Source organism: Pyrus communis, chromosome 15, assembly GCF_041283825.1.
Source record: "Pyrus communis isolate YQ-2024b chromosome 15, ASM4128382v1, whole genome shotgun sequence".
Taxonomy (NCBI): Eukaryota; Viridiplantae; Streptophyta; class Magnoliopsida; order Rosales; family Rosaceae; genus Pyrus; species Pyrus communis.
In genome coordinates this window covers 39,363,881-39,378,448 of record NC_142579.1, presented here as the reverse complement: position 1 = coordinate 39,378,448, position 14,568 = coordinate 39,363,881, and the positions used below count along the sequence as shown (strand labels likewise).

The window sequence follows — 14,568 nt, the reverse complement described above, 5'->3', positions numbered from 1 at the left end:
GAAGCCTACTCCTTTTTTATTTTATTTTATTTTATTTTATTATTATTAATATCTAGATATAACCATCCTGATCACATCACATCACCATCTCACAATTTCATCTTTATCCCATGCATGCATGCATCCTGATCAAATGAATTTCAAATTCATTTTTAGCTTCCAAGTGCCATTAGACATCTCAAATTAATTCGAATTGCACTGCTTGTTTGTGATATAATTCACATGGTTAAAAAAAAACGCAGATAATTCATATTCAAAGATAATTATTATGATAAAAATCATAATATTATCCTCAAACAATAACAAAAATTATCTCCACTTTTTCATCCGACGATTGAAAACTATGCATACTCAACGACCTTGATTACACGGGCTGATGGTGTAAATTTGGGTTCAAACACACATAGATTGATCACATGCAACGTTTCTAATTGTTTTGATATATAAGAAAAAACTTATGTACAATCGAGACACCAACGTCATGGTAGGGTATTTGGAGTATGATTTCTTTCTTCCCTTCTCCTCTTATTGGACAGTCACAATTAAATTACGTCAATATTTTGTATCTACTTATACATAAAAAGAGAAAAACAAAGTAAAAAAATGTGAGAAGAGATGAGGAAATGAGAGGAGAATTGGAAGAGAGAACCTCACAATGATTCACTATTATATATTCCATTTGTTATTTGGAGTAACAAAAAAAAAAAAAAAAAAAAATCAAAATTGGAGACGTAGAACCCATGAGGACATGGTGTCTCATCTCGATTAGAAAAATTGAATATGATATTGAAAATGTGATAAGACTAACATTTTTTTAAATGGATTTATTATGACAATCATCTGATTAGTTTGAAATTTAAACCCTATTATGACAATCAGACCGAACTAAATCGAATAAGCAATGCTAAATAGACCAATCGGTTAAATCACATTTACAAACTAAGTAATATGTCACCAATATAAAATAAATATATTAATTAATATTTTAATAATAATCAAATCATCAACAATCGTGTTATATAATTTACCCAAATTTGATTGAATTTTTGTTTTTTTCACTCAAAATTGAGAAGGTATGTGTGAGATAAAAATAGATGAGATCACGCTTAAAATATAGTACAGACGAGAAAAGAAATATTAAATTGTTTATAGAACAATAGCCATCGTACTGATGGATCTGATTTGGTGCAATATAATAGTGAGACGGGATACTGGGTAGAATATGATTCAAGGTCCACCGATGAATAACATTTTAATATTTTAAACATGACATGTGATATAAAGGAGATCCTAGACAAGTGTACTACCGATCAGGAAATAGCTACCCCAACCCGAATCACATGCATTGACCACATGCAACGTTTCTAGTTATTTCGTTACATAAGAGAAACTTACATGCAATCTAAACATTAACGTCGTAGTAGAGTATTTCAAAATTATAGCAGGCGGCATTATATCTTTTGAGTTATTTTTATATAACATGAATTATAATATTAATTTGAGATATTATAACACTACCGTTCTAATTTCATGTGATTTCTTCTCTTGTGTGTCGTTATATTTGATTAAAAAAATAACTTGGACAAAGACAAGTTCAATTGATGTATCTGATTAATTAACTTAACCCCTTTCGAAACTTTTTTAATAGAACATCATCGTAAAGTCATGCATCATTAAGCATGGACCATGTAGCAGTTAGTATTAAGCCAACCAAATTTTGTTGACAGAAACAAAAAAAGTGGACAGAATTGGAGGTTTGCTTGTAATAATTAGACGCAAAATGATGGCCAATGGAAGCAGAAATGCACGAGTATAAAGTTAACAGAGCGTCCTCTGTCCATCCTCTGCCTGCATATTCTGTAAGCCAAAAATACTCGTAAAGTCATTTCTACTTTTCTGATTATCATCGTGTAATTCAATGTATAATTGTATGAAAATCATATTTAGAAACTTCATTCAATTTGGAGACCGTTTAGTATGTGAGTTGAACGTAGACGTTTATAAAAACAAGTAGCATTCTTATGATTAACTATCAATTTGATTGATTACATGGATGGCTACCTGGTTTCGAAATCAAATGAATTTTTTTAGAAATAATTTTTAAATGATGATCATGAAGAAAATTAACGGTTTATATTATAATATTTATACACTGAAATAATGTGCCCGTCATCATTGAAAGAATAATAACTTATTATATGTAAAGAGTTAAACAGTATTCGTGATTTAAGTGTCGTAGCCAAGATTAAGGCTAGTGGGTCCCGCAACGAAGGCATGTACTTCGGCTCTAATTTTCCGTAAGATATTCTTAACATGTACATTCCTTATTGGCCCGGTGGGTAATACTAAACCTAGGTTTTTTCTCTGGGCCTAATACAAATTGGGTCAAATTAGCCCAACCCAATGGACCCATTTGGAAATCCATTAAGATTTAAGACGGAAAAACACTGGACTGAAAAAGGCAGAAATTAATTAATTTAAAAAGGCAGGTGTAGCGGGAACCCTTCCACCGCCGCACCAAACAGGCAACCGCCGCCGCCGCAAGCAAACCTCACAGCAACAATGGAATTATTTGAGAGCTCTACTCTCGGTCTCTGGAAAGAATCACTCTCTTCTTACTCGTCTCGCATCGAATTGCTCAACAAACCCGATCTGGTTTCTCTCGACGAATTTTACCGCCACCAACTCCCTCCTCTCCTCCGCCAGCGAAACCCTAACCCCTTCATCACCACCTCCGAGCTCTCCGACCTCATGCGCTGGAAGCTCAGCCGTGGCAAATGGCGGTACCTCCTCTCTCTCTCTTGATTTCTTCTATACATATAGTAATGATGTACTAACTTGGATGTAAAATTCTGGAATTTGAGGCCGCGGCTGCTGGATTTCGTTTCATCCTTGGATGATTCCGTGGTGAAATCGGCATCCGAAAGGGCGTTTCGGTCTCTTCCCGATATCTCGAAGGCCATCTCTGAGCTCACGGTGCTCAAAGGCGTGGGTCCCGCCACCGCCTCCGCCGTTCTTGCAGCTTATGCGCCCGACGTGGCGCCTTTCATGTCCGACGAGGTGATTTAATATTTAGGGTTTTGTTTGTTGATTTTTGTGGTAATTGCTTCTGATTAGAGTAAATATCCTCTGCTTAACATTGAAACTTATTCATTTGATTATGTGTTAATTGCTTCTGATTAAAGTAATCCTGCTGCTTAATTATGAAATTGAATTTGTGTTTGGAATGGTGGAAGGCTATGGTTGCAGCTCTTGGAAACTCCAAAGACTATACACTTAAGCAGTACCTGTTATTTGCAAATAAATTGCAGGAGAAGGCTAAGGTCAGTCAGTTTCTCTCGGGTTTGTGTTACATCGAAAATTACTTGATGATTCCTAGTATATAAGTTAACACATGCACATTACACAAATCTGATGCCACTTAATGTAATGTGGTGCTGGTGTCGGACGATAATTCTAAGTTCCGGCAGTTGTAAACAGTTCCGTTTCCTATTTATCCATTATGCGCTGCTCGTGTGATGAGATGAGTATGAGAGGGTGCATATACAACCTTCTTGATTGAAGACTTTCTCAGGGCTAATTTGTTGTCCTCGTGACAGTTCAAAACTGCCGGCCATCTCTCTTCCCAATTGAAAAAGGATAATACTATGATACGTATAGAATTCTGTGGAAAGCCGTAATCTTAACTCTAGGCATTCTTTATGATGGTTGAGTGTAGCATTTTCTTTTTCGGTGTTCAATTCTCGTAAATTCTGTTGATATGATTTAGCATGCTGTTAAGCAAAACCAACTTGTGATCATGTAAAGTAATTTCCAGAGTGTTTGCATGCAAGTGCCTTCCTTGTATTTCAAGTAATCGTACAAGTGATCGAGTTTGTAGAGCTTTACATTTATATAGATTTTGCTTCACTTTTAAGTTTCTGCTTGAAATGTCTGCAGGAATTGAGCGCAGAAGGCGACACCTTCACGCCATCAGATGTAGAGAGAGCTCTGTGGAGTTGCACTGTTGGGGCCAAGTTATCTTCACAGAAAGAACAAGACCCCAAAAGTGATACAAGTAAAAACTCCAAGCGGAAGAGAAAGCGTTGATATGGTTCCATGCCATTTAACTGGCAATGCCTGTAAGTTTAAGCTAACTTTATAACCTAGATTAAAATGCCACCGCTGCTTCGGCTGTTGAAGCCAGCATCTCATCAGCTCATGAACAGCCCCCTGTGTACTGTATAATATGTTGTGAGTTCTTAGACTTAAACCTTGTCGCTTCCACTTTGCATCCTACAAACGATGAATCTTCGACCCAAAGGTAACACAGATCCTTGTGATAATTAGTGTCAAGTTTTTCTAAGCACTCATCTTTTAGTCTCCTACAATCGTGAGAAAAATTGTAAAATATCGAATTCGGAGTGCAGGTGATCAATAATGAAGCGTGAAAATCGCTACCCTTGATTATTGATCAAGTCTCCTCATCTTCCATGCTTTCAGTTGCTGGAGTCAAATTAGATGCTTCATTCAACTTCTATGTTGGGTCAAAATACTGCAATACGTAAATTGGGCTGCAACTTCCGCAACCTAGAAGACCAAGTTCAGCCGTGTCATCGGTGAATGCATCGTATCACCATGTCCCGTCATAGATGTATACATCTGGCAGCACCTAAAATTCTGCCATGTAAGCAATCTGATTTTAAAACGTCTTTGACTAATTTTTTTATTTTATTTTTTTTCAAACAAGCGATATTATCTAAACATTAAAAAAAAAAAAATCGCAAATCTTTGACTAAATTTTGAAATGCCCAAATAGGAAGGAAATCCGAGAAAAGCTTTATAAAATCCGGTTTCAATGGAAAATAGAAGTCTTTTCAACTTAATTACTTGCGGGAGATGGATTGTCTGCCCTGCTCTTCTCATGTCTTCTTGTTTTGTTTTGTGTGATCATGGTTAAGTTACGTCAATATTTACTTTTTGTCTTATTATTTTTATAAAAAAAATTAATATAAAATGTTGACGTGCTTAACCGTAATTGCACAAAACAAGAGAGCATGAGAAGGAGAGGGCAGACAATCCATCTCCTTACTTGCGCTGGTCCTAGTTAGGCGCCTCATCCCATCCTTGTGCGTTTTGCGGCAACGTAAGGACTTTCCAAAGCTCACCTTTTGTCTCTTTCTCCTCCAAAAACAACCTCACAACTTGAAATAAACTTCCAATCAAACGGCAGCGTCACGCGTTCAAAATCCTGCTTTCGGAAAGATATTCACACGCGTCAACGCGTTACTGGTAAATACAAGTCGGCTCCGGTGCAGACAACCCCCTCACATAAATCCGTTCGCCAAATTTCCTCAACGGCCAAAACACCAATCAACCACCTCACCGGAATGACGATTCTGTCCTCGGACCGGAAGCACCGGCGCAACCCCAAAGCCCCGCTGCTGCCACAAAAGCACGACGAAGACTATGGCTCCGTCGAGGCCGGCTTCGAGGGGGCGTCTTTTTCAGGCGCCGTGTTCAACCTCTCGACGACGATCGTCGGCGCCGGGATCATGGCCCTCCCGGCGGCGGTCAAGCAATTGGGACTGGTTCCGGGCCTGATCATGATCGTCTTGGGCGCGATGCTAACGGAGTCCTCCATCGACATGATCATGCGGTTCACCAGAGCTTCCAAGGCCGCCTCGTACTCCGGCCTTGTCGGCGACGCGTTCGGTGGGCCCGGCCGGACACTCCTCCAGCTCTGCGTCGTCGTAAACAACTTGGGGATGCTCGTCGTCTACATGATCATCATGGGTACAGATTAGATATGCTTTTGCTTTCTTTCTTTTTCGTTTGTCAAAAGATATGCTTTCTATTTTGGTATAGGGTTTTTGGGTCAACGTGGTTCTGACTTTCCGAATTTAGTTGCCAAGCGGCTATTGGGCTGAGATTTATTGGTTGGGAAATTGAATGGTTGGAATTGTGGGGGTAATTTTGGAATTTTCTGGTGTTGCAGGGGATGTGCTGTCGGGGACGTCGTCGGAAGGAGTCCGCCATTCGGGGGTGATAGAAGAATGGTTCGGACAACGTTGGTGGACGGCCCGGTTCTCGCTGCTGCTTCTTACCTCGCTGTTTGTTTTGGCTCCCCTCATTTCTTTCAAGCGCGTAGGTACAATCTCTCTACTTATCTCTTTTTTCTTTATATTATAATAAAAGTAACAAGTGTTTGTGAAATATGGTTGTCGCTTGCTTTGAGACTTTAGAGATTGGTCGGAGAATTAAGACACAAATGAAGGTTTAGATGCTTAATACTCCGTCTTTATCTTAATTGTGTAAGGTATTGCTTTCGGTTTCTTGATTAGAATGAACAGCTAACGACTAATCGAGTGAATGCTGCAAAGATGTGAAGCGTGTTAATTGTCGTGAAGTAGCTGTAGTTTGGGTGGTGAGCTTGTATTTGTCATTTTGATCAAACCAAGTGCAGCGCATTACCCGTTGTATATTGTTGTGTTGCCTAGCTTGCTTGCTGTCGCTGGATCATTCTTGTCTTGAAGTTTGTAGAGGATTCGAACTTATGCACATTCGATTCTTTAACGTGCCCAGGATTTTAAGAACTGTTGCTATGTGCAGTGAATTATTAGTTTTAGTTGTCGACTGGCATAACAGCAATTTAATTAGTGACTGATTTCTGTACATATACTCTCTTTTTATGCTAGATTCATTGAGATACACATCAGCGTTGTCCGTTGCTTTGGCTGTTGTATTTGTCGCAATAACTGCTGGAGTAGCAATCTTTAAGTTGATTGATGGAAGCATTGAATTTCCACGTTTGATGCCCAAACTGGTTGACCAGGCATCGTTTTGGAAGCTTTTCACCACCATCCCCATTCTCGTCACCGCCTATATTTGCCATCATAACAGTGAGTACTTCATATGCAAATTAGCCTGCTAGATTATAAATACAGAGGGAGTGGTTAAAGATCAAATGACACGGGCGATACACTTTACTTATATTGTATATAACCATGGTGCACATGGTCATCTAAAATGGGATTTGATTGCTTAATACAAGGTTGTGTATTATTTTAGCTGATACCATTCTAATGCACTTCTTGCAGTTCACCCTATAGAGAATGAACTGAGAGACCCTGCGCAGATGAAGTCAATAGTGCGAATGTCACTTGCATTTTGCTCTACTGTTTATATTGCAACCAGCTTCTTTGGTTTCCTTCTCTTTGGGGATCATACGATGGATGATGTGCTGGCAAATTTCGATGCTGACCTTGGAATTCCGTATAGCTCGATTCTTGATGATATTGTTAGGGTGAGCTATGGTGTCCACCTGATGCTCGTTTTCCCCATTGTGTTTTTCTCCCTCCGCCTAAATTTGGATGGCCTTCTCTTTCCCTTTGCCATTCCTATCGCATATGACAACCGAAGATTCTACTCAGTAACTGCAGCTCTCATGGGTTTTATATTTCTGGGAGCCAATTTTGTGCCTAGCATCTGGGATGCCTTTCAGTTCACAGGTGCTACAGCTGCCATCGCCGTTGGTTTCATATTTCCAGCTGCTGTAGCCCTTAGGTAAGCAATTATTAACTCTTATGAACTACTGATATCGTATAATTTGTGGCTTCTTACATTTAATAGCTTGCTTAGTTATGATCATCAAATATCAGAAGGCAAAAGTTGTCTCGAACTTAGACTAGAACCACTGAGAGCACTTTTGTGCCGTATGACTTGAATCAAATATCTTCGTTGATAAATGCACTTTTGGTCATTTGAAAACGCTTCCTCTCTTTTGTTGTGCAGGAACACTAGTGGAATCGCGACAAAGAAAGACAAATTAGTCTCATGGGTGATGATATTTTTAGCAGTATCCTCAAGCACGGCGGCTATCTCCAGTGACATTTACAGCATTTTCAGCCGTGAGAAAGTCGCTAGAAGCTGACACAGCAAAGTTTTACAATCTTTTCACATAGAATTAGAGTTGATTTTTTTAATTTTTTTTATAGAAAAATTCAAGCACCAGCAGCTAAAAACTGTTCTAACGGGAAGCTTCACAAAAGCACTATCAACGACTGATGATTTGTGACTTAAGTCAGTTGTTATATTCCGTTAGTGGATAATTATATTAAATAATCATGATTTGCTGTCATTAACCAAAGCTGTTTTGAATCTTATGATTTCTACTGGCCCCCACAAAGCTGCTTTCATCTTTTGCCGCATCGTTTGCGTTGTGAATTCATCTTTTTCGTTTGACGAGGCAATTTGACGTGGTACGTAAACTTTCGCATCTCCGATTTGTACGTTGCTCTCTTAATGGTTAAATTGGATTTTCGGACTAGTGCGTTACAATCTGAAATGTTAGAACACCACTTCAAGCGCATACAAACGAAAAAGATGAATTGACCATTGTTTGCATTTAGTGTTGAGAAGTTCATAACAATGCTACGTGTTGTATGAACGCACTCTCACATCGTTGGATTAGTCCATTGCTCTTTCGAAATGATTGATCGAGTCTGTAAGCTCGTGCATTGCCATTCCAAGCGTAAATACCACCTCTTCCAGCACGGGAACTACCATTCCAAAGCATAGGCTTTGCAACTGTCGGCACTCATCAACTGTGACAAACGCATGCGAGGAAAAACCGTGTTGGGTCAGTCAGTTGTGTCCACTGTCAAGTGTTATATGCACGCGACGCATGTATTGATTCAACCAATTTTAATTGTGGCTTTTTCTCCACCTGGCGGAATAGCTGTTCCGCTTCACGCTCAATTCATCAAGACATGAAGATTTGATGTGTACCACCCTTTCCACAAAGCTCTATAAAGTTGTATTGCCCTGTTTGTTTGGGCCATCTCTCTCCTATCGACAGCTGCTCTTCCGACGTGTTTCTGGATGAGAGCTTAAGCATACCGTTGGATTTCAAGTTCAGGCTAAATTTACTAGTCTAGATTATCTTTCTCTTCTTTTTCTAGTTATGATTTTAGTCTTGTTTTTATGGGTTGCTCCGACGTTGGAATATAATATTCTAGTGTCGGAGCAACCTATAAAAACAAATACCCGTTTAAAAGTTTTTGAAAAAAAACCCCATAAATCTGATGTTGTAATAATATTCCACAGGAAATGGTCCCTTGAGGATGAAGACGTTGTCTGAAGTTACGATTCAGAAATAGACAGTCACCTTCAACCAATGGGGTGGACTTTAACGGACCGCGACAGCAAAAGTTTTTGGACCATTTGTGGGAGCGGCCTCTAATTTGGCCACGTTTGATTGAAATGTCCACGGCGCTTTTTTTCAAATTACTATAAAGTTTGGACAATGTCCAAATTCACTTGACCGTAGCTTGGTATCTTCGGTCTTCTCACCAACCTACATCCAGCCAAAATGCCTAAAAGGAAGACTATCAACCTACAAGATTATGATCGTTGCGTTCAACGGTATCTAGTCTTTATTTTGTTGAGAAAGTTCGACTACTCATTTCATGAACGAGGGCGTCATTATTTGCGTAGGAAAACTCCCAATCTCATGAGCTATGGCGCCATTGTGATTTTATAGAGTGATTTGTAATATGAATTATTTTGATCATAAACAAAATATTTTGTGATTTAAACACAAAGAGTTTCAAGTAGGGGCCAAAAAGCTTCCTTTAGCCTTATAGCTCTATAAGAAATTACATTTTCATGAATAGTATCAGACCATGTTTTATATCATCTCCAACCTAGGGACCAAATAGTCATAGGTCAAACATAATTTATTATTTTAATTGAATTAATACGGTTACTTAAATGCAACTACCATATTAAGATAAGGTTTTCAGACATATTTTGAGTGTCACTTGTCGCCAAATGAATAAGCTTCCAGATTTCTTATCTTTATATAATCTTAATAATTTTTTGGATATGATTTCGAGTGACATGTGTCGCTAACGTGAGTAACTCTCCATATTTCTTATCTTTATGTAATCTCAATAATTTTTCGGATAGGATTTCAAGTGCCACGTGTCGAGATATAATTTGTTGTGCACATTTTAGATAAGATTTTTATTTACGTGGCACTTATTATCTTCAGCTTTCAATGTTAATAAATTGGCTGGATATTGGGGTAGAATTCACACACCTCTAAACACCTTCACTTGTTTGAGAACTACCATTGACACTATCTTCCGAGATTCATTTATAAGCCTTGCAAAGAGCTTCGTATTCTTTTCAGGTCTAAGCCCTTCCTTTCATTGCATATGTGGCCATTTGAAAATTATTGAAAAAATTAAAGCAAAGATTATTAGAAGAGGTAAGAGAATAGAATGTGAAAAATTGAAATAAAATGAAGTAAGATAGTATGGAACGGTGAAAAGTATGCGAGAAATGTTGTAGGAATAACTTAGATATTTATAGGAATAAAAATTAGAATTTTTTTTTTTTATAATTTGTCAAAAAAAAAAAAAAATCAAATTCCAATGGTAACCTAACGGCAGCAGGATGTCAACTAGCCGTTGCTAGTTGGCATCATGTTGACGGCAGGTAGTTGTTGAGGGCTAACAAAATGTCAAGCTTGACATTCTGGTGCTAGAGGGCTGGCTACTCTTGGCCAACCCTTTGGCCAATTCTCCCATTTTTGGTCGGATGGGGACCACGAGCCATTTGGCCTAGCCCTCGGTTGGAGATAGTTTTCGTGTCAAAACAGGCTATTTTTAGCCCTATGGCCCTTTGGCCAGATCAGTTAGAGATGGCCTTATTCATCTTCGAGTAGCCAAGTATTGTTCCACTATAAAAAGCTAAAAAATTAAAATGCTATTTTCTCACCAACTATTATTCCTAAATAACCTCTAGTATTCTATTTCTCCACCCACTATTATTCCTAATTGAAACACTATTTTACCAACAACGCAGTCTTCTCCGACGATACTTTACTAACAAATGAATAATCTCCAAATATTATGTTATTGTATGATTATGCACTCCAATAATTATCATCAATATCTAATCATCATCAGTTGCTTGCTTCTTACCCTTCAATGGAAAGGGGATCTACGTTCCAAGATTCCTTCTATCCTCATCCTTTATTGTCTTTTTGGCGAATTCGGCCTACATATTGTCCTTTCCTTTCACAACACAATATAAGTCTAGAGCTCCTAATACCTTTTCGCACCCAACTTATTTTTATTATATATCTTTTTCAATCATTTAACAAATGAACAAACTTGTAATTAAAAATTTCATTAAAGAGTGTGAGGAGATAAAACACTGGGCGCGGGAATAACACTACTCTTCTTCGTTATCATCTGGTTTCTTTTGCTTTGTTGGTGAAAGCAGAAGGGATTAGTAACGATAATGTGTCGGAATAAATCAAAACACATCACACTAATCACGTTCTAATGATAGAAGAACTTGGAAAAGAACGCAATAGTTGGTGACTTGATTAAAACAGCAATTGAAATTTTAAACAATCTAAAAACTATACATTATGGTTGTCCAGTTTCGATCTGCAAGAGAACGACAATGAACTTGGACTGTTTGGATCCTCAGAAAGTCACATTAGCGGCAATAGAAAATTGAGGCAACGAGGAAGACATGGACAGCATAAAACCACACACAGAAAAGGCTCAAGAGCTGCACGTTATAAAATTTATTAGAAAATGACATGCCATTTTTTGATTGACACGTACTACTCTAATTTTTCAATATTTTTCAATGCAACCACCATTTTCCATTTGTAACTTTCTCCCTTTTTGTCCCAGGCTCGTTTAGAAGTTTTTTTTTTTTTTTTTTTTTTTTTTTAATAATTAAAAGCATTTTTTGTAAAAATATTTTTAGAAAATTTTTTAGTAAAAATACAACGTATTTTTGGAATACAAAAATATTTTCTGTAAAAGTGTTAGTCATTCTAAAGCACTTCCTAACAAACTATTGTGCTTTTTATTTTGCTTTCTCCTTTTAAGTTGGTCTGCTTAGTTTTTTTATATTTATCTTAGACTAAAAATATGAAACCCTTTGAATATAAATGATTTGACGAAATTGTTCGAATTAAATAAGAGTATCCCTAGCTTTAGTTGAAGGTTGATTTTTTCATTTTCCAAAACTAATCGGTTTATAATAATCGTAATTAATCGTTGATTAGGGATTTGACGAGAGCAGTGTCGGTTTGTGTTCGCGCCGACGCAGATGGTATCAAACACATATTATATAATACTAAATATATAAATATAGTATTTCAAAATTGCAATAGACCGTCCACCTGGACTGTAATTATGATCCTAAACATAAATTAAGGATTAAGGGCCGTGCTCTTTGATCTCACCCGTTACCAAATCGTGATTAGATAAATAAAGATACCGCGTCGAGGTCCTACATGTCCTCCAACTTTTAGAACTTTTTATTTTGCTTAATCCTTTTTTACATAATTTAATTATTAATTAAAAGTTAAGACCATCACAAAGTAGAGCTGTCATCCACAAATTAACTTGTATAATTGGGTCATTAGTGTCCCGTTGCATGGCATCTTCTCTAAAATTGCTTATGGAATCATTAATTCCATCATTAATCTATGTGTATATGACAAATTATGTTTTCGTACGTAAATCTAAACAATTTAAACTTAATCTAAACATGCAAAACAATTTGATAAGAAAACACATATGGTGATGACATTTGGTATATAAATTTTACGCCTCAACGTTGTTCTAAAGAATAAGTTTCTGATTAAATTTGCTAGCAAAATGATAGGATAACATTTTATTTATGTAAATATGAAGTGGGTTACAAGTTTATTTAGTAAACTTTCTTATAGACAAATGGGTGATAATTTATACTTGCAAAAATGAAATATTGTCATATCATTTTCCATAAATAAAAGTCAGAATACCTTATATTTACATAAATAAAATATTGTCATATCATTTACTAAACTTGTCACTCTATGATTCGACGTACGTTCTCTATGGATGAATTAGAAATGTTTTTAGAGAAAGTGTATTTTTGTATTACGTTTGTGTATCATATAATGTGACAAGTACATGATATATCAATTAATGTATGATCTTACTAAATTTTTATTGTATTCATTATTTGACATGAGATAATACACTAATACGGTAAAAATATGAGACATTTGTAATCATTGCTTAGCAAACCATCGATAAAATGTCAATATTATTATAGGTAACATGTTTAAGATAAAACATGCCTTTATCGATACAACATTCATTCCTCATGCAAACATAATTACCGTTAAACAGAGTGAACTACGTAGTCTTATGATATTAACTATTCACATACGTAGTAACGACGTGCATGTTGCATAGGTTTTCTTTCCTTTTCCAGAATTAGAAAAAAAAAAAAAAAAGATGGGTGGGATGACTTGGCATTTGGCAAGGAGCCGGGAATTACGCTCAAATAGCTGTGGCCCAGTGCCGGCTGAGGGGTGGAAACCCCGGTCATGACTAATGCACCACCGACGTTCCACGTGTCTCATCCTTGGGTCGTAATCGCGCACACATTTTATGGAAGCCTGGACGTCAATTGCGGTTTGTGCCCATAGCTCATCGTTCTTAGTGTAAAGATCAGCCGTCGTCTTTTGAAAATACTATTCTTACCATTTATTTGTACGATAATGTTAGAGAGATCAATTTATAAATAAAATTTACAAACTAAATGATGTGTCATCAAATAAGCACGTTTATCAACGTTTAAGTAATAATTCAATAATCAAATCAACAAGGACGAAATCATAACGCTAATGTAACTAGCTGAAACCAAAAGAACGATTTTGCACATCTTATGACATTTGGTATATAAATTTTTGTTGTTTGTTGTGTCAAATGTAAGATAAACAGGACTAGACATAATGTGTTATGAATTCACAACAAAATGAGTTGTCCAATCTATTTTTACACATGGATTACATGCTGCTAATTCAATCTTTATCTCTAAATTCAATCTCATTCGCCTCACTAAATAGGTTGTAAAATAATACCAAGATCCTACTTAAAAAATATGCGAAAAACACTGCTCATCAAACTAATACATTTTCCAGCTCAAGGATTGTAATTATTTAGATTCAGTAAATTATGATAAACTTCTATTGAAAAAAAATTATGACAAACTTATTTGAAAAATAGAAATAAAAAAATTGTGGCATTACTTAATTTATTTCATTTCAATTATCAAGCATAACACTTAAAATTACAAATTATAATCTACTTTACTTGTAACCATTAATTATAATGAAAACTAATGAAAAAGACTTGAAAATTTTAAGTTTTAACGATAAGGGCAAAATAAAGGATAAAGTGAATAATACCATTGTACCATGATTCACATTTTAGTGTAAAAATATGATTTTTCGTCAAAATAAACGGTATCAAAAAATTTTCGTTAAAAATTCCTTAATTATAACTATATAGCTGCATTTTCCCTAACGAAATGAGCTCATTTGAAGCTTTGAACCACCATCCGTCCATTAATTAATAATTAACAAAATACAAAACAAAAAAATAAAAATAAAAAACCAAATTTTTTTAAAAATCAATTTCACTTTTTGTCGCATCAAGATGCATTTGGTGGTAGCTATTTGATAAAGGATTCTCTACCCTCCTATTCTCATCC

General features: G+C 36.4%; 2 protein-coding genes across 2 annotated transcripts; both read left to right on the top strand.

Annotated features, from left to right (window-relative positions):
- The first annotated feature begins 2,455 nt into the window (after positions 1-2,455).
- Positions 2,456-4,345, top strand: LOC137744956 (DNA binding protein). Its single transcript, XM_068484786.2, has 4 exons — positions 2,456-2,783; positions 2,865-3,060; positions 3,237-3,323; positions 3,940-4,345. Exons 1-4 carry the CDS (start codon positions 2,563-2,565, stop codon positions 4,087-4,089), a joined length of 654 nt encoding a protein of 217 aa, XP_068340887.1. The 5' UTR covers positions 2,456-2,562; the 3' UTR covers positions 4,090-4,345.
- A 724-nt stretch (positions 4,346-5,069) lies between these two features.
- LOC137744965 (amino acid transporter AVT6A) lies at positions 5,070-8,128 on the top strand. The gene is made up of 5 exons (XM_068484798.2): positions 5,070-5,775; positions 5,978-6,130; positions 6,678-6,881; positions 7,080-7,545; positions 7,774-8,128. The coding sequence occupies exons 1-5, from the start codon at positions 5,370-5,372 to the stop codon at positions 7,910-7,912; spliced, it is 1,368 nt and encodes a 455-aa protein (XP_068340899.1). The 5' UTR covers positions 5,070-5,369; the 3' UTR covers positions 7,913-8,128.
- Positions 8,129-14,568: the final 6,440 nt, after the last annotated feature.